At 43.5% G+C, this 23,558-nt stretch overlaps 6 protein-coding genes across 11 annotated transcripts in view; 2 read left to right on the plus strand and 4 right to left on the minus strand.

Moving 5' to 3' along the window:
• The window catches only part of grid2ipa (glutamate receptor, ionotropic, delta 2 (Grid2) interacting protein, a), a 198,286-nt gene extending 196,776 nt beyond the window's left edge, over positions 1-1,510 (minus strand). For 2 of the 3 annotated variants that reach the window (XR_013781022.1, XM_079365947.1), the window contains exon 1: positions 326-1,510. Coding sequence is in view for 2 of the 3 variants with exons in the window: in XM_079365947.1 (XP_079222073.1) it covers positions 326-407 (82 nt within the window). In the remaining variant the exon portion in view is untranslated. The remainder of the gene's footprint in view (positions 1-325) is intronic. The other variant, XM_079365946.1, reaches the window with a different exon arrangement.
• A 109-nt stretch (positions 1,511-1,619) lies between these two features.
• On the minus strand, positions 1,620-9,224 carry e4f1 (E4F transcription factor 1). Of its 2 annotated transcripts, none has more exons than XM_079365960.1 (14): positions 9,047-9,224; positions 8,656-8,789; positions 8,482-8,563; positions 7,863-8,044; positions 7,569-7,689; positions 7,330-7,482; positions 7,026-7,189; positions 4,731-4,967; positions 4,436-4,550; positions 4,074-4,291; positions 3,759-3,957; positions 3,494-3,657; positions 2,978-3,040; positions 1,620-2,597 (listed from the first exon to the last, which is right to left on the minus strand). In XM_079365960.1, the coding sequence occupies exons 1-14, from the start codon at positions 9,195-9,197 to the stop codon at positions 2,232-2,234; spliced, it is 2,349 nt and encodes a 782-aa protein (XP_079222086.1). In that variant the 5' UTR covers positions 9,198-9,224; the 3' UTR covers positions 1,620-2,231. The 2 variants fall into 2 exon arrangements, with proteins under 2 accessions (XP_079222086.1, XP_079222085.1); XM_079365959.1 differs by having other exon boundaries at positions 7,026-7,213; positions 9,047-9,223.
• Positions 9,225-10,019: 795 nt separating this feature from the next.
• On the plus strand, positions 10,020-14,512 carry narfl (nuclear prelamin A recognition factor-like). The gene is made up of 11 exons (XM_079366389.1): positions 10,020-10,133; positions 10,970-11,065; positions 11,140-11,283; positions 11,743-11,872; positions 11,993-12,127; positions 12,484-12,602; positions 12,702-12,831; positions 12,921-12,993; positions 13,068-13,205; positions 13,439-13,596; positions 13,922-14,512. Exons 1-11 carry the CDS (start codon positions 10,068-10,070, stop codon positions 14,161-14,163), a joined length of 1,431 nt encoding a protein of 476 aa, XP_079222515.1. The 5' UTR covers positions 10,020-10,067; the 3' UTR covers positions 14,164-14,512.
• Positions 14,513-14,737: 225 nt separating this feature from the next.
• LOC306838294 (hydroxyacylglutathione hydrolase-like protein) lies at positions 14,738-17,771 on the minus strand. 2 transcript variants are annotated; one of them, XM_079366393.1, is made up of 9 exons: positions 17,670-17,771; positions 17,326-17,533; positions 16,996-17,060; positions 16,773-16,890; positions 16,568-16,676; positions 16,293-16,396; positions 16,085-16,186; positions 15,772-15,851; positions 14,738-15,450 (listed from the first exon to the last, which is right to left on the minus strand). In XM_079366393.1, the coding sequence occupies exons 2-9, from the start codon at positions 17,428-17,430 to the stop codon at positions 15,300-15,302; spliced, it is 834 nt and encodes a 277-aa protein (XP_079222519.1). In that variant the 5' UTR covers positions 17,431-17,533; positions 17,670-17,771; the 3' UTR covers positions 14,738-15,299. The 2 variants fall into 2 exon arrangements, with proteins under 2 accessions (XP_079222519.1, XP_079222520.1); XM_079366394.1 differs by having other exon boundaries at positions 17,326-17,457; positions 17,670-17,769.
• A 265-nt stretch (positions 17,772-18,036) lies between these two features.
• On the minus strand, positions 18,037-22,398 carry LOC306838293 (hydroxyacylglutathione hydrolase, mitochondrial-like). 2 transcript variants are annotated; one of them, XM_079366391.1, is made up of 9 exons: positions 22,236-22,398; positions 21,091-21,275; positions 20,304-20,368; positions 20,047-20,164; positions 19,851-19,959; positions 19,582-19,685; positions 19,063-19,164; positions 18,896-18,975; positions 18,037-18,742 (listed from the first exon to the last, which is right to left on the minus strand). In XM_079366391.1, the coding sequence occupies exons 1-9, from the start codon at positions 22,300-22,302 to the stop codon at positions 18,643-18,645; spliced, it is 930 nt and encodes a 309-aa protein (XP_079222517.1). In that variant the 5' UTR covers positions 22,303-22,398; the 3' UTR covers positions 18,037-18,642. The 2 variants fall into 2 exon arrangements, with proteins under 2 accessions (XP_079222517.1, XP_079222518.1); XM_079366392.1 differs by having other exon boundaries at positions 21,091-21,232; positions 22,236-22,321.
• A 92-nt stretch (positions 22,399-22,490) lies between these two features.
• Positions 22,491-23,558, plus strand: fahd1 (fumarylacetoacetate hydrolase domain containing 1). Its single transcript, XM_079366395.1, has one exon. It carries the CDS (start codon positions 22,704-22,706, stop codon positions 23,364-23,366), a length of 663 nt encoding a protein of 220 aa, XP_079222521.1. The 5' UTR covers positions 22,491-22,703; the 3' UTR covers positions 23,367-23,558.

Below are 23,558 nucleotides of genomic sequence, written 5' to 3' on the forward strand. Positions count from 1 at the left end.
TGTGGCTGAGTGAATAAAACATTTCTTCAAACTCAAAGAGCCACAGAAGTTGTTGTCAGCTTGCAGAGAGGAAGCATAAAACTGCAGCTGATTATGGATCTCAAATAGATTGGGAAATCACTGACATGAGGCTGTGGATCACGATCTTTCCTCCTCACCAGAACACAAGCAACTCGAAATTTATGTCCAAAACTTCTCTGTCCTGTTTTTTTGCAGCCTGCGACCCAAATATACGACCTCAGCTTTATCCTCAGTCTTTATTCCACCTCCTGCAGATACATAATTTCATGGACATGCAATAAAATTAGGATTGGGAGAAACTTACAGAAATCTTTGGAGGCACTCCGGGTTCCAGACTTACTCTGGCGCAGGGAGAAGCGGCCCTTTCTGCTCAGGAAACGCCTCATCCTTGCCCGGCTTGCGGCAGGGCACGTTCCAGCCAGCCTCCCTTCACCCCCGGCCTGGAGGTCGACGCAGCTAAAGGGTGCCCACGGACACCCTCAAGCCGCTCCTCACCTGAGCTCACTGCCTCCAAAAGCCTCCACCCAGCTGGCCAAATCAAGCTCTCCTATAAGGTCACATCTGTAGGTAATCGGGGTCAGTGCCTCCCTTTGTTCTCAATCAGAGAACCAGCAGTCTGCAGCTCAGGTGAGGGAGGCTGGAGGAGAGTGGAGAGGGTCTTGAAGTCAGGCTCTCCATCCTGGGTGAGGCAGACCAGCCTCAGCCTCGGTCCAAAGCCTAAAGCTGAGCGACAATCAGAAAACTGGGACACGCTCTTCTGAAATGGTTCTTTGCAAGAAAAGGTACAGCGAAGCCCCATTTTTCTATAAATACCTTACCCGCTCTCTCTCTCTCTCTCTCTCCCACCCTCGCTCTCTGTTGCTCATGTGGATGGGGCCCCCTCAGAGGGCTGAGGACTGACCCAGAAACTGTGCAGTGTACCAGCCAGGGACATTTCTCTGATTATAACCCGAGTACTGGAGCAGCAGTTACAGCCATGTAGCCTGCAGATACGCTCAAGGTTACACACACCAAATTCAGCCCTATAAGCATGGCAACCAAAGTCCAAACATAAAGAGAATGGCTTAACATCACTGTCAGCACATGTGCCTCAGAGGGAGGTGAAACAGGAGGTGTGTTTTACCTGACAGGTGTGAGTGGGGTCAAAGCAGGTGGTCGTCCATGAGGAGATGGTAGGTGACTTTCACTCTACAGACACACAAGTGAAAAAAAAAATCTGCTTCACAGAAAATAACACCATGCAAGACCTACAAACATAGGTTAAAAAAATATCTATTTTCTTTACATGAAGGACTGGAAGACTAAACCATGAACGAGTACAAGAAATATGACAAAACAGCTCACATCCTGATTTTCTGCGATTGTGAAAAAGAATTAGCACATTAATCCTCTGAAAACATCTGAAATACAGTCTTTGAAAAAACGTTTGCAGCACAGAAACATGACGTCACTTCAGGGATGACTCCAACAAACGTTACCTTCTACCGTGTTGTTTCAAAAAAAAACACAAAAAAAATCTAAAGTATTTAAAAAGCAATTATGAAATACTGAGAGGAAAATAAGGAAGGGATGAACAAAGATAGAAGAAGTCGAGTGTGTAAGAAAATAGCATTTATTTATTGCAAAGGCTACTTAAAGGAACTGAAGACAATGTGATGTGTGAGGTGGAAGGACGCCCTGTTTGACCAGCTCAGAGGAGCAGCTGGGTATCAACACGCTCTCCCTGAATGGTTCAAAAGAAAGAAAAACAATCTGCAGGCACACGCGCGATTCGCAGATCTTTCAAGGGCGCCGCGTCGTCATAGCGCAGACATTAAGAGAGACATCACATTTTAGGTAGCTGAAGAAGGAATTTCACTTTTCGATGCAGATGAAAGGAAAAGACGTTTCGTGTAAAGAGATGAATACGTTCAGGCATTTCAAGGAAATCTGTACAAAAGAAATCAAGTTAGTTTTTTTTAGGCTGCTGCAAAAAATGAAAGTCAGATCATTAGCTAACGTAACGTAGGCCGTGTCCGTTTTAGTACGTCCGCCCATGAACAACAAAAGCATGATAGAACTACATAGTCCTCACGCATTCCTAATGTGTCCCACATACATAAACTCCATGAACACTTTGGCCTTCAGACATGCAGTCTCATCTCACATGAAGCTCATAATTCAGCCAAAACGCTACAAAGTCATGACTGTCCAGTGAGTGTCCGCTTCCATCATACGACCACCGTCTGAATCTCCACCTCCTCTGGAGACGTGATCACATACTCCTCTTGTTGCTGCACCACTTGTATTCCCTGATCTACTGCGTCCTCTGTGGTAACCACGGTAACCGTTCTCTCCGCCGCTTCCACGCTGCCCGTGGTGGCCAGCAGTGAGCCGTCGCTGATGGCGGAGGCCAGCGTCATGGCAACCTGCTCCGTCAGGCTCTCGGGTGTAGCGATGGTGATGGTGTCACCGCAGTCAGAGATGGTGGGGCCCTCCTCGTCCGTCCCCACGTTGCGCACGATGATCTGGTGGCTGCCCGTGCCTTGTGATTGGCTGACGAGTCGCTGCACCACTTTCATGATGTGATTTCCCATCTGGCAGAGAGAGGGTTCATGTTAAGGGTTATGAGCTGCTGTAAATACACGCAAGAGCTAAGGTCACACCTTGTTTTCGAAAGGTACAAGTGTGTAATTGATTAGCCAAATTTAAACCAATTGGAAGAAAGTTAACTTTTTTTAGACTTTCATCAAGAAAATATCTCAAAATAATGTGCTGGTTCCACAGTCCTAGTGTAAGGATTAAAAAATGCACAAGCACACAAATGTTTAAAGAGAACTGTTCTCTTTCTTTGACATCGTTGAGTACATCATCAGAGGATTCATCATGAATCCTTTGTTGGATAAATAGTGATGAAATGAAGAGTTTCAACAGAGTCTAGATTCACAAAGATTTTCTCATCTCTGTGAACACTGACCTCATTCTGTCCGTCTTGAATGAGTGTCACCTCTTCCTCCTGCACTTCTTCTTCAGTTTGAGTCTAAAGCACAAACGATGAAAAAGGAACACATTGTAAAAGGTATCTATTTATGTATTATATCCAACAAACAAATACCCTTCAAATTAGGACAAAATAAGTCAATACGACCCCGACAAAGTCATGCAGAAAGATTCTCCTTTCTGGAGACATTACTTATTCAAGCTGTTGGAGGGAGCATGTATGTGTTGAAAAGACTCCAACATCCAGTCAGTTTAAACTGAAAAGAAACAACTGGGCTCAAATCTAGTCAATAACTCAAAACCATCCTGCATTCAGTGAACTTTGGATCACTCAATAAACTCAACCCCAGTGTTCCCTTCAACACAGATATGAAACAAACACACAATGAGATGGGTTGCATCATTTATCTTCACACACCGAGCTGCATCATTTGTTAAGAAGACAACACAAAGTTGCCATGTACGGTAGTAACCCTGCTTCCTTGACGCTCACCTTGATGATGTACTCCTGAGTGTCTGCCACCACTGAGGAGAACTCCACCAGGACGGCGTGAGGGTCCTCCGAGATGATGGCTGCTGTAGCCAGGCCGTCCACCGACGCCTGCTCTTCTGTTACGGCATCCTGCTGCTCGCACGAATCTTCTTTGTGGCAGCCTCCTGGTGGAAAAAAACACACAGGTGTGCTTTTATTAGCTCTGACTTCAAACACCCATTTCCTTTAAAGTCTCTGGTTTTATTTGACTGTCAATCCCACTCACCTTTAGCACGCATATGCCGATTAAGAGTCCCATGCTCAGCAAAGCCTCTTTTGCATTTTGGACACTTGAAAGGCTTCTCCCCGGTGTGATGGCGGATGTGTCGCACCAGAGATCCTTTCTCCCTGAAGCCTCTCATGCAGAACTGACACACATAAGGCTTCTCATTCCCGTGGGTCCGCTGATGCACCTGCAAGGCATTCTGAGCAGAATAAAAGATATGTTCAAAATGATGTTCTGGAATGATGAATAACAAACTAGTCCATGAAATAAAACTTGAGAGTAGAATGAAACACAGTGTAACATCGACAGACTTACCTTGGTCTTGTATCCCTTGCTGCATCTGGAGCACTGGAAGGGTCTTTCATCCGAGTGGGCCCTCATGTGCTCGCGTACATGCCCGATGGTTTTGTAAAGTTTGCCACACTCGCCACACTTGTACCTCCTCTCGCTGACATGCACCTCCATGTGTTTCTTCAGCAGGTAACCCGTCAGGAACTCCTTGTGGCATAATGTGCACTTAAACGGCTTGTAACCTGCACGGAAAGAGAGGTCACGAATACATGCCGTATCGGGGACAGACCCAGCAGCAGCTTTCTTTTCGTTACATGTTTTAGCAAAGTCTGATGAAAAGGATTTTAAGACAGGAGTGTGATTTATTACAAAAGGTTTTTCATTACCTAAATGGCCCTTCACATGAAAGCGAAAGTAATTGAGTCCCTTGAAGGAGCGATTACAGTGTGGACACTGGTACAGTTTTGAGGATGTCTGAACACTGTCATCTTCTTCTTCTTCCTGCACATGTAAAAAACAGACAATGAAACAAGTCAAAACAGCCAGTGCAAAACCAGACACAGGCCCAGGCTCTCTACTACGTGACACGAAAAATAAATCGGCAATCAGGAGAAGGATTCATGTCAAGCTGTTGTGGAACAAGTGTTGGTTGTGTTTTTAATGAAATTCTGTCATCCTCACCTCTGCCTCCATCTCCACAAGCTCCTCCTTCACGTGGATCTCATCGATGTTTTCATCAGCATCAGGACAGTCAGAGTCCTCTTCATGCATCTCCTCAGTCACCTGTGAGGCTTCTTCGACCACGGCTTCCTCCGTCTCCAGTGCAATGCCAGAGTTGATGATGGCCTGGCAGATGAGGTTGTCTCCTGCAGCTGCTGCAGCTGCCAGCGCCTCCGCCTGAGACTGCTCTACCACAACCTGGCCAGAGACAACGCAGAAGAGGTTAGGCTCCACTTTTATAACTGATTTATGCCAAAAAAAAAAGGAGAGAGCTGTGTGTTCTGTGTGTCACATGAAGGACTTTAAGCTTGATCTGTTACAGCAGCTCTGACTCTTTCTTTCCTTATATTGTTATAGTATCACTCAGTGGAGCACGGTACGTTTCGGGACTTCTTTCTCTTCTTTTTGCCGGAATGATCACGTACAACCGTGAGGAATTACTGCGCCTCAGGCATGGAGCCAGTGTCCCAATCATACGCATCCCTGAGGACCTATGGAGAGGGGTTCGCCGGGGGAAGAAAGCCGGCACTAAAGTCAAGGAGAGGATCGAGAGAGACCGTAAATTTAAACCTTTTCCTGCCGTCGATTAATATGGGGAATGTCCGGTCACTCGCAAACAAAGCGGACGAACTCACAGCTTTAATAAACAGCCAGCGTGTCTACAGGGAGAGCAGCCTGCTTTGCTTCACGGAGACATGGCTACACGGGAATGTACCGGACAGTCTCATTGACCTGGCCGGCTTCACGTTGGTACGAGCGGACCGGGGTAGACAGAGCGTTGTTAACTCTAAATGGTGTAATCCCGGACATATAACTGTGAAGGAATGGGTCTGCACTCCCGACACTGAACTTTTAGCGGTAGGATTACGCCCGTGTTATCTACCACAGGAGTTCTCACATGCCATTGTTGCAGTTTACGTCCCACCATCAGCTGTAGCCGCGAGCGCGAGTGACGTCATACACACTGTGATTGCGGGGCTACAAACTCAGCATCCCAACGCACTCATACTGATCAGCGGGGATTTTAATCATGTCACTCTCTCCTCTGTCCTGACGAACTTTAAACAGTATGTTAACTGTGCCACAAGAGGGAATAAAACCATAGACCTGCTGTATGCCAACGTGAAGGGAGCATACAGCTCTTCTTCCCTCCCACCCCTCTGGGAATCAGACCACAACCTCATCCACCTTGATACCACCTACAGGCCCATGGTGAAACAACAGGTGGCCAGAAAAAGGACTGTGAAGGTTTGGGCTAAAGACTCAGAGGAGGCCCTGCAGGAGTGTTTTAATGTCACAGACTGGGAAATGTTTCAGGAGGAACACGGTGATGACATTGAAGGACTCACTGCATTACAGACTATATCCGGTTTTGTGAGGATACCATGGTCCCTACTAAAAAGGTTTGCTGCTTCTCCAATAACAAACCATGGATCAATAAAGACATCAAAGGGCTTCTTAACAGCAAGAAGAGGGCCTTCATGGCTAAAGACCGGGAGAAGCTCAGGGCTGTCCAAAAGACTCTAAAGAAGAAGCTGAAGGAGGAACAGCTACAAGGAGAAGATTTGCTGCTGAGTTGAACCTATTTTTCAATAGGTTTGATAAAACCCCCACCCCGGTGAGCTCAGACAGTGGGCCTGGGTTCCTCCCCCCCGACCGTACTACCTTCCCCTCTCTCAGCTTCTCACCAGCAGCCTCAAAGGACAGTCCCACTTCACCCCCCAGCTCCCTATCTCCGGAAACAAAGAACAGTCCCCCACAACCTCCCCCCACTCTCACTCTTACTACGAGCCAGGTACAACGACAGCCCTCCAAGCTCTGCATAACAAAAGCCAGTGGACCAGACAACATCAGCCCCAGGGTGTGTGCTGGGCAGATTGCAGGAATCTTTCAGCACCTCTTCAACCTCTCTTGAACTGGAGACTCTGGAGACAGTGGCTGAGAGGAGGATGAAGGACAAAATCATATCCATCCTGGATAACTCCTCTCACCCTCTGCTGTGGCAGATGAGCAGCACCTTCAGCCAGCACAGTATTATTACTATCTTTTTCATTGTCCTGCTGAGTCCACCACACTATAGTCCTCTGTATATATCCCCCCCTTACTACCTGGAGTGTATTTATGTTTATGTTATTATTTTATTCGAATTTTGACTTTTTTTTTTTGATTCTGCACTGCTGCTGCTGTAGCGCCCGAATTTCCCCATTGGGGATCAATAATATATATTGATTATATCCTATCCCTTTCTCTGCTCACCTGCTGTTCCTGTGTTGTTCCGTCCACCTCCATGGTGAAGTGGACCCGATGAAGGACCTCTTGAGAACCAGCTTCTACAACACTGACGACAGCAGTTCGAGTCTCCACCATCTCCTGCTCCTCTGGCTGTTGCTCCAATAGCACCACCTCTTGCTGACCAGCCACTGCAGCAGGATTACCGTGTACCCCTGGATAATTTAGCCAAAACAGCCAACTTTTGGAAAACCACAAGTACTTCACCAACAGTTAAACCTCTTTTATTTATTTTTTTAAATATAATGTGAAATACAGATGTAAATCTGACCTTTTTGCATTCCATCTTTGCTGACCAAGATTTCCTTGTACTGAACAAAGCGGATCTTTTCCGTGCAGGGTGTGAGCGATTTAAGGTGTCTGGTGAGGGCCCCAGACTCTCTGAAGGACTGGCCACATAAGTTACAGCGATACGGCCGCTCGTCTGTAAGAAATGCGAAAGAAAGGTTGTGTCATTGTTTGGAAGAGCTGGTCAGAGTACATCAAGACAAACACGGTTCTTATATTCACCTGTGTGACGTCGATTGTGACGAATCAGGGAGCCTTTAGTGCGGAAGGAGGTCCCACAAAGACCACATGAGAAGTTCTTATGGTCACTGTGAGTTTTCATGTGAGTTCTCAAGATGTTGGTCTATGAGATGAAAATGGTATTAGAGGCCCAGAATTTTTTTTTGTTTAAAATAAATACAATGGCTGGAAGAAAAAAAAAACAGCACAACAGCTAGACACTAATGTTTCTTATTTCCAGGACTGGAAGAACATATGACAAACACTTTCTGGTAAAACATGCTCTCACACACTCACTGTTTTAAAAGTCTTTTCACAAAGTTGGCAAATGTAGCGCCCGTCACTGTTCAGTTTGTAAACAGGTTTGTCACCATCAGCATTGTCAGATATGGATCCTTCAGTCCCATCGGACTGCTCGGTTACTTTCTGTGAAACTATTCTCTTCCTGCGACCTCGACCCAAGACATCAATGCTTTCATCTGTAAGAAATAAAGAGAAAATAATTCAATCCTATTGTAAATTCAAGAACATATAACATATAGTAACAATTCTTGAAACAAAAAAAATGTAATTGTCTTTTAAGCGGAAATCCTGAACAATTTCTGCTTCTTTAAATCGTCTAATCTTTGATACATTCTTAATCATGTTGCCATAATCTTGACATCGTCTTTCAGCACGAAAGCAATTTCAGCATGAATTAGTCTAAGCTACATCATGAGCACGTCACTTAATTTTTTTTCTCCAACTTTTGTCGACCAAATAAAGATAAAAAATGCTATAAAAATTAGTTGGGCTTCACAATAAATCATAATTGCATGGTCGTTGCAACACGAATAGTCAAAATAAACAACCACAACGTATGAATTTAAAGCAATAAAAAGGTTATAAAGAAGAAATGATGTGTAGCTCCAGTCACCATGAGTTGTCTCCACTTGTTCATCTGTGGGTTCACCCTCAACTGTGTTCACCTCTGAATGACTCCCATTGGCTGTTATCACCTTTTGGAGAAAAAAAAGTAACGACTTGAATGGAGCCTATTATTCTTCTTGCAATGGTTGCTGGAATCTGAATATAATGTCTGGTTTTGTACCTGTTCTCCGGCCTCCTGGCTGCTCTCCTCCCGAGTCTCAACACGCTGGCAGCTCTGTTGCAGCTTGTGCTGGATGAAAGCCTCCAGCGTGCAAAACTCTGACTGACAGCGCCCACACTTGTGCACATCTTCATCTGACAACACAAAAAAACAATACAATTCAATATAATATTGACTATATGGATTTAAAAGTGTTTGTGCTAGCAGCTGCCACAGAGCTGATAAAAAAAATACTGCTGACTGAATCAGCAGCAAGGAGGCAAAACAAAGCTAATGATGTTGCTAACAACAGCTAGCTACTAGCAACTTTCTTGATGGAGGAAGTTAGCTTAGGCCTAACACAATATTTCATGTGTTTTTAAGTATTTTTTCTGCTCCGAGGATGACAAACCTTCATCTCCCAGCGTTGTTTGAATCGTGATGGTTTCGTTGCCGTCCTTCGTTTGCTCCGTCTCTGTTTCTGCCGTATGATTATTTTCTACATTCATGTCGTTCGAGTTCTCCGTCTCTGTCGCAACGCTGCTACCAAGGAGGGAAAACATGGCGGATTTACGACCTCGTAGTCATAACAACAAAAGGTCGCCTCAGCGCGTGACCGCTCATCAACAGGATGGGGGGGAAATATTTTAATAAAAAATGTCAATGGCATCAGAAAATACCCAAAATTAAACAATTACAAATATTAGATACTGAAAGACGATAATGCAAAAAAACCTCTGGATAATCCATAAACGTTTTTTACTGTAATACTGTTTTTTCTGTTTTAGCTTCTGTTTTTTTCTTAATACCCCTTCGTATATATTTGTACAGAGATGTTACGTTTGTGTGTCTTGTTTTTTACCCATTAATTAATTTGCACATTTGTTTATTTCAAATGATCGAGTTGGTCAGCTTTACAACTATTTATATTGGCCTACATTATATCAAAGACATCCATGTATTTATTTCCATTAATGTATTTGAGTCACAACGTATTTACAGGCTGACTATACTTTCACTTTGTGATAATGTTTATCTGTTTGCCTTTCCTGCAAAACATGTGTCATTTGTATGTCGCAGAAGTTCTATTCATGTGAGATGAATAATACAGTAATTTAACTCATGTGTTGAACTTTAACTTAATGCTTTAAATATGATGGTTATTGTTTTTATAGCATTTAAGATTCCTTAATACAGTGCTGCTGTTCACTAGCTTGCTCCTTTCATTTTCTCTATTCTTTCTTTGATTTTCTACTTGTGCCCCTTTTCACACCATAGACTAGACAAATTCCTCACCTGGATATAGAAACACTTTTTTTAAGAGTTGAAACCATAGACTGTTGTATATCTATGGTTGAAACCTGGTTGAAACAGGGTACAATTGTTTACGACACAAAAGATAAACAAGACACATTTTACGGCAGAAAGTAACTATGGCTTCTGTCTTCAGCGGTGTGCTACAGTTGACAGACCTCGATGATTTTATCACTCCCTCTCAGGTAGTATAACTATTATCACTTGTTATAACATTGAAACTTAATGTATTTGTAAAAAAAAAATAATAATAAAAAAAGGAGACATGATCAACCTGTACGATCCACCTCACATCTAAAGCAGATACATAACCAGCATGCTTTCTGTCGGTGCTGCTGTGTGAAGGAACAGCCGAAATAACTAAAACGAAAAGCAGTTGTTTCTATAATAAACGTAATAAAATTCAGTGTTTACACGCTAGTGTCACTGTCAGGTGACTGAACACGAACTGTAGTTAGCCTGCTGCTAATGTTAGCATGATGTAACTGTAAGGAAACAGCAGAGTTTGGTCAAATTTAGTCTAAATAGAAAAAAACTGTGGTTGGAGAAACCGACAAATTACATGACTTGTTAACAATCTGCCTCCTACTAAATAAATACTGTAAAAACTCTACATCGTGTAAATTATAACATTAATTATCGTGTTCATCTCAGCATGTTTGCACCACTCACCTGTGAACTATCGTCGTATTTAGACTTGTGCATGTTAGTCTTTTTGTCTATATTGTGTGTTTATATTTAATGTACTTTTTGTACATTGCAGGTACAGTTATAATTTCCTTGTTTGTTGAAGCACACATGGAGCTGATTGTGGTGGTGAATGGTTTGGCACTGATGTTCATGAACTTATTTCTTTTAGTCCTTTGAAGAATTAAATTTCCAGCAGTCTTAGAAAGACCAAAAAAATATCTCTTTCCTTTGTTGTATGGATTCAGCTCTGTCTGCTGCCAGTCTTCAAATTGCAGAAGAGGGTAATCTAAAAATAGTTAATAGTTTGACCTACAAACATTCTGTTTTGCAGGAATGTGTCAAACCAGTCAAAGTAGAGAAGAAACAAGGTAAATCTGTGGCCAAAATTCAAATAGAAGATGACGGCAGCTACGTCCAAGTCAACCAGGTGGGTATCAACAACATTTTATAATGTAGTATTGCACTACAGTTTATACATAACTTCCCCCTGTGTGTTTGTAGGATGGTGGAAAGCGAAAGCTTGAGAAAGCAAAGATCACACTCAATGACTGTTTGGCGTGCAGCGGCTGCATAACGTCTGCTGAAAGTGTTCTCATCACACAGCAGAGCCACGAGGAGCTCTTCAAAGTGCTGCGCAACAACAAGGTACACATCACAGCAAGGAGGTTCCTGGTTTGAATCCCCGTCGGACAGGGTCCCTCCCCCAAAAGTCCAGAGACTATAAGGTCAATTTAGGTCAAAGAGGTCAACTCCTCTATATGTCAGCCCTGGGAGAGACTGACAAACAGCTCAGGATCCACCCTGCCTCTTGCCCAATGACAGCTAAGATCGGCTCCAGCCCCCCCGACCCCTCATGGGAAAAGCGGTATAGATAATGAATTGATGAGTAATGTAGAAAACCAGAGAGAGGGAGGAATCACATGCTGGAAAGGGGCCACAGGCGGGACTTTAACCCGGGCCACTTGTTTGAAGGACTGTACATGGGGCGCGACCTAACCGCTAGGCTATCTGCACTCCTTTTAAACGTTTATTTTGAAGCATGTGTAGAATGTTTCTGGTTTTGCAGCCTTTGAATGAGACAAGTAATTGTCGTCTTCTTCTCAGGACAATGCGACGGAGCAGAAGGTGGTGGTGGTTTCAGTGTCACCACAGTCCAGAGCCTCTCTGGCGGCGAGCTACGACCTCAGCAGCAGCGAGGCAGGCAGGAGACTCACATCTTTCTTCAAAGGCATCGGTGAGTGCAAAATCATTTTTTTCCCTGTTCTATGTTACTCACATTGTTGATGAAATGTTGATTTAGACAGACAGATGTTGATTTAGACAGACAGATGGACCTCTTCTCATCTCTTTGCAGGGGTTCATTATGTCTTCGATACCAGCTACAGTCGGACCTTCAGCCTGCTGGAGAGCCAGAGGGAGTTTGTGGAGCGTTTCCAGAGGAAGGAGCAGGACAGCAAGTGTCTGCCCATGCTGACGTCAGCCTGTCCAGGTCGGTACACTAAACAGCCTGTAAGATGATGGAACTCATTTACAGTGAGCTCTATGCTGGTTAACAGATGTGAAAGTGAGAACCCCTCCAAAATAATAAAACAACAGGAAAAATGTTCATTCTATTCAGCACTTTTTCTATCAGTTTGTTTGAAGACGTTGCAAGCTTTCACGGAAATAACAAGAAAGAACAATAAAATATTTGTTTGTAGCTTTACTTTTCTTCTTCCAGCTGGATCACTGATGTGAAGATCTGTTCCATAAAAGACCGCTTTGCTCTCTTCAGTGTGATCAAACTCAAATCATGATTACCCCAGAGTACGTCTGTGTTTCTATCCGTATGTGTGCTTTGTTCAGGGTGGATTTGCTATGCTGAGAAAACCCATGGAGAGTTTATTCTGCCTTATATTAGCACCACCCGGTCCCCACAGCAGATGATGGGTTCTCTGGTTAAAGGCTATTTTGCTGAACAACAGGTACTGGAACACCTGCCATCCGTTACATTTTAGAGTCACTGTGATCTACACGTAATGAATGATGAGTCATGCTGAGCTGGGCGTTGTGCGTTTTCTCAGGGGATAAGTCCGAAGCAGATCTACCACGTGGCCGTGATGCCGTGCTTTGACAAGAAGCTTGAGGCCTCGAGGTCAGACTTCTACCTGAGCGCAGCTGAGACCCGAGAAGTGGACTGTGTCATCACCTCGGGTACAGTCACTACTCGTCTGAAGCCCTGTGTGTGTGTTCATGAATGTGGACTCTCTTCTCTTGCTTACATGGCTCGTTGTCTCCTGCAGGCGAGGTGAAGAGAATGCTGGAGGAGAAAAATGTGTCTCTTAATGATGTGGAGCCTGCACCCCTCGATACAATGTAAGCCCAAGAGACTTCAAAGGAAACCACAGAAGGAATCTACTTCACCTAATTAGCACTTACTCTCGACACAGGTTCAGCAGTGTGAGCGGGGATGATTTCCTAAACCATGCTGGGAGCGGGTCGGGCGGTTACCTTCATCATGCCTTCACCTATGCAGCCAAGCAGTTGTTTGGTGAGGAGGTGAAGGAGCTCACCTATAAGACCCTCAGGTGAGTGTGTATCGTCTTCTGAAGCATTCAAACGTGTTTAATGAGCTCAGAATAGATGTTCATGTTTAGTTCTGTCACCTGGATGCCTTGCTAATGACTGCAGTGTGAAAAGCTGCACTTCTGATTTAAAAAAAAAAAAAAAAAAAGTCAACACCAGTTTGCTTGTCTATCACCTGATGTGATTAAAATAACCTCCCTTACCTTGTTTCCTCACCTCGGCTCCTCTGCCACAGGAATAAAGACTTTCAGGAAGTGACTCTGGAGAAAGACGGGAAAGTCCTGCTGTGCTTCGCCGCCACATACGGCTTCCGCAACATTCAGAACCTGGTGCAGAAACTCAAGAGGGGGAAGTCGCCGTATGACTTTGTGGAAGTGATGGCATGTCCGTCAGGTAAAGTGTGTGACATTTCTCTGTTGGTACTGCACATGATTGCCACTACAGTGAGGAAGTTAATACCGTTAGACATTTTAACTGGTTTTCACGTAAACTAGTGCCAAAAAAAGTCATGTGATTACCATTCTTAAAGGCGATTTACAGACCAAAACAGAGGCTCTCTTTGGACACGCCTCCTTCACCCATCAGCTCCCCTCCTGGCTCCACGCTTTCCTCGCCTCTCTCGCCCTGTTTCTCCATTAAGTCTCTGTGAGACAGCGAGCAGCATACAAGTGCTGATACACATCTGAAAGCCCCCCTCTTGTCTTTTGTTATGATCCAGGTTGTCTAAATGGGGGTGGACAAGTGAAGCCGCTACCTGGTCAGAACCCAAAGGAGCTGCTCCAGAAGGTAGAGGAGCTCTACAAGTCAGATCGCACCCTGACTCCAGAAGACGACTCTAAGGTGTCCGAGCTGTACCAGAGCTGGCTCGGCAGCGTAGGGGAGGAGAGAGCCAGAGAGCTGCTGCACACACAGTACCACACAGTGGAGAAGATGACGAACGGGCTCACCATGAAGTGGTGAAGGAAACCTTTGTCTTTGCAGAATTTAACTGTGAGAAAGTGTTTTTCAACGCTCACTGACAGAACCGTCCAGAAGTCTTTCTCTCTCTCTCTCTTTAAAACGAAGAGGAGAGAGACAAATATGAGCAGGGTTTTTTTTTCTAGTCCAGCAGTTCCCTGTGTCTGAAAATCTGGAAGACTAAGGTGTACAGTGCTGAGACTGAGGTGACTCATGTATCTGATATAAACAATACCATTTAGCAACATGTGAGTGGAAATGACACAAAGCAAATTATAGCCATTCCTTCTTAATGTTTTGTCTGGCTGGATGTATATATATAGAGAGAGAAATAAAGACATTATTTAACGTTTTCTGAGTTCCTTTAAGAAAATGCATCCGACAGAATATTGATTCAGACTGATCTTTGGCGGCTGTGGCTCAGTTGGTCGCCTCTCAACACGAAGGTCGGCGGTTCGATCCCCAGCTCCTGAGGCCACATGTCCGACGTGTCCTTGGGCAAGACACTTAACCCTCAAGTTTCTCCCGACGTGCTTTGAGTAGTCAGAAGAGTTATAACGTGCTTTACAAGCTCAAGTCCATTTACTGATATGTTTTATTGAATCATCTCGATCCTGGTTAAACAGCTCTAAGCTCTCACAGTGTGAGGAAAAGCAGCAGGTTACATTCAGATCCATGAACACTGCATGTTAGTTTTACCATCTCCTCTCAAACATTGCATGTAAAGTGCAGTCTGAATTATGGTCACTGGTCCTTAAATATTCTGTATGGTAAAGCAGTAATGTCGTGATTAACTAAAGAGAGAAAGTGTAAAACGAGAGATAAACATGACTTAACTGAAGAACGATGCACTATCCTAAAGTTACCAAACAGAAGATTCAAATCTAGAAAGAACAAAAACAGAAACGTAACTTTGTGATGAAAACAAGAAGTGAGAAATTCAGCTCTTTTTTTCTCCCCAGACCCGACAATGAAACATGTTGAAATCTTCACATGAGCTTCCTTGGTTTTAGATGTTTGCATAACGGCCTCGCATTGTTAATTTAAAGGTTAAAGCAACAAACCATTTAACACCCCGTGTCTCGCTGCATTCAATTGTCCAACTGAGTGAGTCACGTATGGAGTCATGAAACTGGATCTCAGGGTCTGAGCAGCCCCCACTCCAAAGCCAGCATGGCGTGAGGAGGAAGCCTCTCCTTGGGTTTCTTGAATTTGTCTTTCTCCCTCCGCAGGACTCTGAGCACCTCGATGGGGTCGGACTTCCCTGTGAACTTCTTTACTCCTTCCTCTCTACAGGACACAAGTGAGAAAGTTGGATTGAGTGGCTGAAGTAATTTTTCATGTTTTAATTCATGATTCAGTCTCCAGTTTTCTATTACCAACAGCATCGAAATGTACCAAAGCTTTAAACAGATCTTCAGTCAGATTTTTTAGACGAAGCTGCAGCGAGCAAGAGAGAAAGCAGCTGTGGTCCTTTAGGTGTTAAAGTTATGTTTATGTCTCTTTTGAACAGACTGAGCAGACGAGTTGACCACATGATCCTGAAATGTTTGTCATGTTTTTGAGCCTTTTACGATTCAAACATCACAGATAAAAAATATCCAAACTCACGAGAGGCGAAGAAAAGGGTTGTATTCAAACTCCTCCATCAGGGTGGATGGCACTGTGGGTTTGTCGTCGTCGTCTCTTGCCTGGAAGACACAAAGACTGTCAAGTTACACTGCTATGTAAATATATTTAAAATGAGGATTTAAAGACGAGGTTATTCATATATTCATCTCATCTGGAGTTTTTACAGCTGCTTGAAAAACATATTTATCTTATCTAATTTAGCCACTTTTTTTGAACTGTCAAATAATCAGAATAGTTTCCTCTTGATGCAATCCAATCTTTAGTTGGAGAGCACGTTCTTAGTTTAGCTCACCCTGGCCCAGCTCAGCATCTCTTTAACTTTGTCATTTTCTGGCTCCACCAGCATGGCAAACTTCAGGTTCTTTATGGTGTACTCGTGCCCACAGAACACCTTCTGCAAATGAGCAATACATGACGTTAAAAAGCAACTCAAACAGACATGGTCGCTGTCAGTCTTTGCGGGCTGCAAAGAACCAAGACAACCATGATATTTCACTGACCGTGTCTTGAGGTAGGGTGCCGAGAACCTGGGTGAGATTGTGGTACATCTGCTCAGCCGTACCCTCGAGAAACCGCCCGCATCCGCCGATAAACAGCGTATCCCCTGACAACCAAAAGAGAGACCAAGTGCACACGGTGGTCAGTCTCTGCTGTCGGGCGCGACAAGAACAATGGAGCGATGTTTTTGTTGACAAGGATTCCTATGTAAGCGACAATGTTCTTCTCAGGTTTGCAGCCAATAAACGGCTCTTTCTTTGTTTACAAAGACACACACCTGTGAACACAGCCGGGGCGTCAGTGCACTCGTCCTCCCACACAAAGTAGCACATGTGTCCAGAGGTATGGCAGGGAGTGAAGAGGCACCTCACATTGATGGAGTTAAACTTCAGAGAGAGAAAACACATCGTCAGAGGACAACATGACAGAGACAAGAAGAAAGTGTTCTCTTCAGGTGTTCAGTCCTGATACTTTGTGAGCACCTTGAGTTCCTGGTCGTTGGTGACTTTATCAGTCAGACCCCCAATCCGATCATCACCCCCGTACACCTTCAGCCCAGGAAGCTCTTTCAGCAGAGCCTCATTCCCCCGAGCGTGGTCCCTTAAAACAAGCAAAAAGAGTACGATAAATACATTAAGCACTTTTATGAGATTGGCTATTCTGGATAACTCTGGATCCTGCTTGAAGCCACTAAAGGAGTCTTACCAGTGATGATGTGTGGTGAGAATAGCCGTCAGACACAAGCCCTCTCTCTTCACGATTTCGAGCAGCTGTCAGGAATGAATAAAAAAGTTGTTTTGAGCAGTTCATGATTCAAATTATTACATAAAGGAAAAATGCCAAACATTGAAGGCAATAAAATAAGCATTACTTGGAAGATATCAGTTCAATTAAACAAATCAGATCAGTCTGGATAAAAAATGCAAGTCTGCAAAATTGCTTGGTAGGCCTACTTGTGAGAAGAAAAAAAACCTCTTAAAATAAATGTGTTTTTTAGTGCATCATATGGACCATGCTGCAGGGTCAGAGTCTCACCCGGTGCGGGACAGCGGGGTCCACAGCCACAGCCTGTTTACTCTGCTCCTCGATCACCAGGTACATGTAGTTGTCCTCCAGGATGGAAATCACCTTTACCTTCATGGCAGCCCCTCACTCATGCGCATTACACTGTGTGACGCTCAGGAAGACTTTAATTCGTCAACATTATTCATATCGACATCTGCACCAGCTGTTCACATTGATCCTGTAAAACATTCAATTGGTCCATAAACATAAACAGCGCGTGCACTTGTTAAAGCCCATAATGGACTGCCTCCGGCTCTCACACTTTCTGCAGATTTAACATACTAAAGGAAAATGAACCGATCTGCCTCCGTTACCTCAGATTTATTCATCTCGATCAGGTTGTTCTGTCATGATCAGGCTGACACTTTATTCTACATTTCTGCATCAATACTGCGAAGTTATCGCGACAACTCACATGTCACAGTCAAGACATTTTAATCGAGCCCAGACGGATTCAACCCTCAGTCTCCATCTGTTATATCTTGAGGTTTTTCGTGGTGTATGATATGTAAATTTGTCTTTTTCTTCAACATCGAGGCCAGGGGACTATAGATGATCCCTCGTGTCATTCATCATGCTCTCTTGATCTCTAAATAAAGGCATAAAAGCGCAAATATAAACACTGTTGATGCTAATTAATTAATTTAGAATGTATTTTAATAACACAACACAATTGGACAATTGTGCATAGTAAGTTACTTTACTTCTGATGCTTTGAGTCAATGCAAAGAACAACATGCCATATTCTCTACGAGAGGTAATAGACATGCAAAAGAGCGTGTCGGATGCTTAAAACTAAAATAATGGATTCCATGCAAATATGAACAGAAACGGTGTAAGGAAACATTCAGGGTCAGAAAAAAAGATTCAAATCTCGACAGAGATTACTTTATCAATTTACAGACATTGTTCAAACATTGAAACATTCTTTAGGCAATTGGCTCCCTGACTTGCTGATGTTTCTACTCCTTGAGATAGTTTACACTTCAATATATTACAACATGACACGAAATAAGACTCTTTAACTTCCATTTACAGATAAACAAACGTACCTCTCAGTTAAAGCATTAAAAAACAGGCCAAATATTCCTTAAAACTATCACCTTGTGATCATTCAAACAAACAAAAAACATATGAAATTATAATTAATAGGTTTATTGCCAAGTCAGGGTGGATTGTGGTGATAGAGTGTGTAATTGAATTAATTGAGACTGAATGTAGTGGATCTATTGCAAGTGGATGTGAAGATGGTTAAAGTTATGTGTGTGGTGATGACAGCTCTGAGCATCAGTCTTTGGGCACGCGGAAGCTATCCTTCTCTTTCCGGAGACTTCTCATGGTTTCAGTGGCATCTGTCTGCTTCACATGTTCTTGCACAGATTTTTCTCTAAATTGAAAACACACACACACACACACACACACACACACACACGCACACACACGCACACACACGCACACACACACAAGAGAAGACTTAACAAAGCAGCCCTGGTGACAAATGTTTAAAACAACAAGTGTTGCTGAATAACACCCGACCTACTTTACTCTCATGAAGGGGTTAAAGGTGAATTCGTCTGCCACAGTGGACGGGATAGTTGGCTCTCCGTTGCTGCATTTCTCCTGGAGGATTACAAACATAGATTGTGTTTTTACTGATGAAGGTTGAGGATTTGATCGACTGAGTGAAGACATTATGTTGTCAGATACCTTTGCCCATGCTAGCTTCTTCTGAATGACTTCATTGTCTGGTTCCACATGACGAGCAAACTTCAGGTTGCTGACCGTGTACTCGTGACCGCAGTAAACACGCTAAAATACAAACATAGCATGGTTAATAATCAGTCTTTCCAAACTATTATCTCCCCCTTTGAGGTGAAAGAAGTTACAAAAACTAAGACGCATGAACTCACCATCAGGTTAAGGGCACACATTTTACAACCAATTAAAAAACACTTTGGGATCCAATCAAAGAAAATGAAAACTTTAAAGTGTCGGTCCTTTATTTCAAAGCTTAGGAGACCCTCCTAAGCTTTGATTTATATTGACAAAACATTCATATGTTTTTTTCCATATCTGGCCAGTCAGCTCATAGCAGTTTTTTGTTTTTTTTGCAAATAACCTTTTTTGTTGACCTGTCCTGAATCTTTGATAAATATGTTGAAGAATGATTGAAGTCTTCAGGGTCTCCTTTAGACTTTCAGTGACATCATGATGGAGAAGACTTACTGTCTCAGGAGGAAGACGTCCCAGAGTTTCTATCAAGGCTCTGTACATCTGCTCGGCTGTACCCTCGAAGAATTTACCACAACCAGCCACAAACAGCGTGTCCCCTGCGTCAAGAAGAAAGTGTCCACAGGACGTTAATATCAGACGTGCTAGAAGGCCGACTTCTTTCTCTCTTTACAGAGGCTGAATCAATACGTCTGGGTCAAGACGGACAGATTTAGTGAGATTCAGGATATAATGTGCTGTTCTGCCTTATCTGACAAACAAACCTGTGAAAACAGCCGGCGGCTCGGTGCTGTTTTCTTTGGTCACATAATAGCAGATGTGACCTGTCGTGTGACATGGTGTGAACAGGCATTTGACATCGAGTGATCCAACCTGGGAAACAGTAACAGCAGTGAGTGGCTGGATGTCAGTGATGTGGGGCTTATATTCACATAAAAAAAGGCAGTTTGATAGTCTTACTTTAAACTTGTGGGAATGAGTGACTTTCTTTGTCATCTCTGGGACTCTGTCATCTCCTCCATAGACTCGCAGTCCAGGCATTAGCTTCAACATCTTCTCATTCCCCCCAGCATGATCCCTATGAGAAGAAAAGGATGACTGCATAGTTACTCAGCAGACGTGTTTCATGCAGGTATGATTGCTAGTGTTCATCTGGTTAGCTTTAGGGCTTGTACACAGTATGAGAGGCACATGCTAGTAGTTAGCATGTAGCTCACCAGTGGTGATGAGTGGTCAAAACTGTGGTCAGTTTAACGCCATGCTGCCTGACAGCATCAACCACCTGTTTGAGAGAAAAGAAGGGTCATGATGAGTCAATGAATCATCAGATCGTTTTGATGACTGTTCGACTCGTGTGTGAAGCAGAAGTTCAGACTGTCTGGAGTTTCCAAATTTTCCCCACAAAGAATTTATCCAAAAAATGTAATAGCTGATTTTTCTTTCAGTATAAGAAAAACACATTTGTGTAACACTTTATTTTTTAATTATTCAGACTAAAAAGACAATCATTTTCAAAAACTGACTTTTATTTAAGAAGATGAAGACATCCTTTAGTAATCCCACAAGTTGACACATAGAGAGACTACTACATGCACGCACAAACAGGCACCTCTCCAGCTCCCAGACTTGGTCCACACCTGGACTTGAACCAGCAACTCTTTAGTTCCCAACCCTGCTCTCTATGGACTGAGCTAATGCTGCCATAGAGCATTCAAGATCTCAAGTTCATGTATAGAAACACCAGAGGAAAAAAGAAAAAGGAAGCATTTCTATTTATGAAGCCTCCTTTGAGAGTGCTGTAATGTTATACTTATGTATAACTAATGTACATGTGGCTCCTGGTCATAGTCGTGTTTAATAACTCCCTGATATAATATTGATCATTTAATATTGAACAGTTTATCAAATATCAACTGTGAGACAATATAAATGCATGTAATGTGTTAACCAGGACAATGGAAGAGTACTTAAACACAAACTCATACTATATGATGTTGTTCAGACCTTTTTGGGTTCCACAGGATCCACAATAGCTGCTTCCCTGGAGTCCACATCGATCAGGAGGTACATGTAGTTATCAGACAGCGCCGGGAGGAGTTCAACCTTCATGTTGGCTTGTTCCACCAGAGAAGACTTCCTCACTGCGCTGTGAAGGAGAGCAGCTGCTTGGGCCTTGACTTCGACTGGGGCTTCATGAGATAATGCAAGTCAATGTTTAATAGAGACAAATGTCAGAGTGATGTGAGGACACCCTCCGATTATCACTTTGTTCCTGTGTTAAACTCTGCTTGTATCGCAGCTATTAACAGCAGGACAGCTGAAGGTGTTTAACAGTAAGATAAGAAAAGATAAACATTAATGATCAGAGGGGGAAACAGATGATCAAATATCAAACGCTGAAGAGGTAAAAAGAAAAACAACTTGAACTAGATAATCAAGGTTTGAGAAAAGAGACGGTGGTGTGATAATAATGTAACATTACAAATCTAATCTCTATAAAGTATTGCGACAGTATCCTGTTTATTACATTATCTGGAAAATCATAATATATAACTAGTAGGTGTAGACAGGAGGAGCCGGTGTTACGGTTTAAAGAGTGACCATGTTAATTGGTGACTTTGTGATTGTCATTACAACAGCTGAAGAGGAAAAGTGTCCAAGGGCGTAAAATAACTTTACCCTAACCCCTAAAGGTCTGATCCTAAAACCACCCCTAAAGGTCTAATCCTAAAACCACCCCTAAAGGTCTAATCCTAAAAAAAAAACCTAAAGATCTAACCCTAAAACACCCCTGGTTAGGACACAGGTGTCGTCACTGTGATAACCGCAGGTTGTGTGAAAGTCACCAGATAACACGGTAACCGTTTGAAACGATACACCTGCACACGCCATAAGCTTAACAAGGTTAGCTTCAACGCTAACTTTATATTACATCATTTAGCTGACCCATCCTGATCGTCGTCACAGAATCGATTATGTAAGACACTGCAGACTTGTTTTAGCACGAGCCAGCTCTGTGTATGTGACAGCTCTCCTCTTCAGACACTACAACACGAGATAAAAGAGTCTACTGCTTCATGTCTGTGCAGTTACACATGCTAACACGTTGATTAGATGCTTTTATGCTCATAATAATCTCGTGCACGTACCAAATCTGAAGGCTGTAGCAGCTCCAAGAAGAGTGCAGGCACTCCCCACGAGTGACTTCAATAACATAACAACAGCAGCTTCTTCCTTATCATCACAAACCAGAGAAGTTTGGTTCTGTCTCACTTCCGCCTCTCTTCACCTTTGACATCCAAGTCACGACCAATCGAGTGTGAGAGAGGACGATGATCAAGTATAAATGTGAGCACATCGATTTATTGTGCGATCTTAAATAGAGACAGAGACACAATAGAGTTTGTATAATAGGTTTCATTTTAATATCACACCACAACAAAAAAAATCTCCTTAAATGCGTAGTTTTAAAAGACTAGAATTGAGTTGGTCGTCTTCTGTATGTCCTTTCGTGCTTGCCGTAGGTTACAAATTAAGCTTCATTCAGTGTCGGTCAAAGTTTGCTCCAGCTGCTGCAGACTGCCTCAAAGCGGCTGGTTATCTCACCTTTCTCCTAAATGACAACGCGAAGTATATCTCGATTTTGGGAATGGGGGAGAAAGATAATTTGTGTTGGGAGAAACTACGCCGACCACGCCAAAGAGCTGAAAAACGCCATTCCCACGGAGCCGATCCTGTTCTTGAAGCCACCTTCAGCATATGTCACAGAGGGATCCCCTATCCTGGTGCCTCTGTACACCAGCAACCTGCACCATGAAGTGGAGCTGGGGGTCGTGATCGGGAAAGGGGGCACAGCGATCCCACAGTCCGCAGCCATGGAGCATGTTGCAGGCTACGCGCTGTGTTTGGACATGACAGCCCGGGACATCCAGGATGAGTGCAAGTCTAAAGGTCTGCCCTGGACCCTCGCCAAAGCGTTCAACACCTCCTGTCCGATCAGTGAGTTCATCCCCAAAGAGCGCATCCCTGACCCGGGGAGCGTGAAGCTGTGGCTGAAGGTGAACGACCAGTTGAAGCAGAGCGGCTGCACCTCCCAGATGATCTTCTCCATCCCTTATCTCATCAGCTACATCAGCGACTTCATCAGCCTGGAGGAGGGGGACCTCATCCTGACCGGGACCCCGAAAGGAGTTGCGGCAGTGCAGCAGCACGATGAGCTGCAGGCTGGGATCGAGGACGTTATCACCATGAGCTTTAGAGTTGACAAACAAGAGCAATAGTAAACATCAAAGATCTGAATTAAATACACAGACTCAGAAGTTTTGTTGCGAAGTCAGATTTAGTTTGATTCACATTTTTTTTCAGTATCTATGTGGACCAGCAGGTGGCAGCGTTGTGCCACAGAGACCATGTTTCTCTACAAACGTTCTCTGTACTCGAAAATATTAAACTGCACATTTTGGTTTCATTGA

Source organism: Symphodus melops (genome assembly GCF_947650265.1).
Source record: "Symphodus melops genome assembly, chromosome: 17".
NCBI classification, from domain to species: domain Eukaryota; kingdom Metazoa; phylum Chordata; class Actinopteri; order Labriformes; family Labridae; genus Symphodus; species Symphodus melops.

Excerpts from the sequence above, each read along its gene's own strand:
- LOC306838293 (XM_079366391.1), bottom strand. The coding sequence starts at position 22,302 with ATGTTATTGAAGTCACTCGTGGGGAGTGCCTGCACTCTTCTTGGAGCT. Across the intron at positions 18,976-19,062 it reads AGAAGCTAGCATGGGCAAAG|GAGAAATGCAGCAACGGAGA; the intron begins GTATCTGACAAC and ends GTAATCCTCCAG. Across the intron at positions 18,743-18,895 it reads AACCCCTTCATGAGAGTAAA|AGAAAAATCTGTGCAAGAAC; the intron begins GTAGGTCGGGTG and ends TTTTCAATTTAG.
- fahd1 (XM_079366395.1), top strand. The coding sequence starts at position 22,704 with ATGACAACGCGAAGTATATCTCGATTTTGGGAATGGGGGAGAAAGATA.
- narfl (XM_079366389.1), top strand. The coding sequence starts at position 10,068 with ATGGCTTCTGTCTTCAGCGGTGTGCTACAGTTGACAGACCTCGATGAT. Across the intron at positions 12,832-12,920 it reads GGACTGTGTCATCACCTCGG|GCGAGGTGAAGAGAATGCTG; the intron begins GTACAGTCACTA and ends TGTCTCCTGCAG. Across the intron at positions 13,597-13,921 it reads AGTGATGGCATGTCCGTCAG|GTTGTCTAAATGGGGGTGGA; the intron begins GTAAAGTGTGTG and ends GTTATGATCCAG.
- e4f1 (XM_079365959.1), bottom strand. The coding sequence starts at position 9,197 with ATGTTTTCCCTCCTTGGTAGCAGCGTTGCGACAGAGACGGAGAACTCG. Across the intron at positions 8,790-9,046 it reads AACAACGCTGGGAGATGAAG|ATGAAGATGTGCACAAGTGT; the intron begins GTTTGTCATCCT and ends TTGTGTTGTCAG. Across the intron at positions 2,598-2,977 it reads TTCAAGACGGACAGAATGAG|ATGGGAAATCACATCATGAA; the intron begins GTCAGTGTTCAC and ends TCTCTCTGCCAG.
- LOC306838294 (XM_079366393.1), bottom strand. The coding sequence starts at position 17,430 with ATGAAGGTAAAGGTGATTTCCATCCTGGAGGACAACTACATGTACCTG. Across the intron at positions 16,677-16,772 it reads CCAACGACCAGGAACTCAAG|TTTAACTCCATCAATGTGAG; the intron begins GTGCTCACAAAG and ends CTCTCTCTGAAG. Across the intron at positions 15,852-16,084 it reads AGATGCTGAGCTGGGCCAGG|GCAAGAGACGACGACGACAA; the intron begins GTGAGCTAAACT and ends TGTGTCTTCCAG.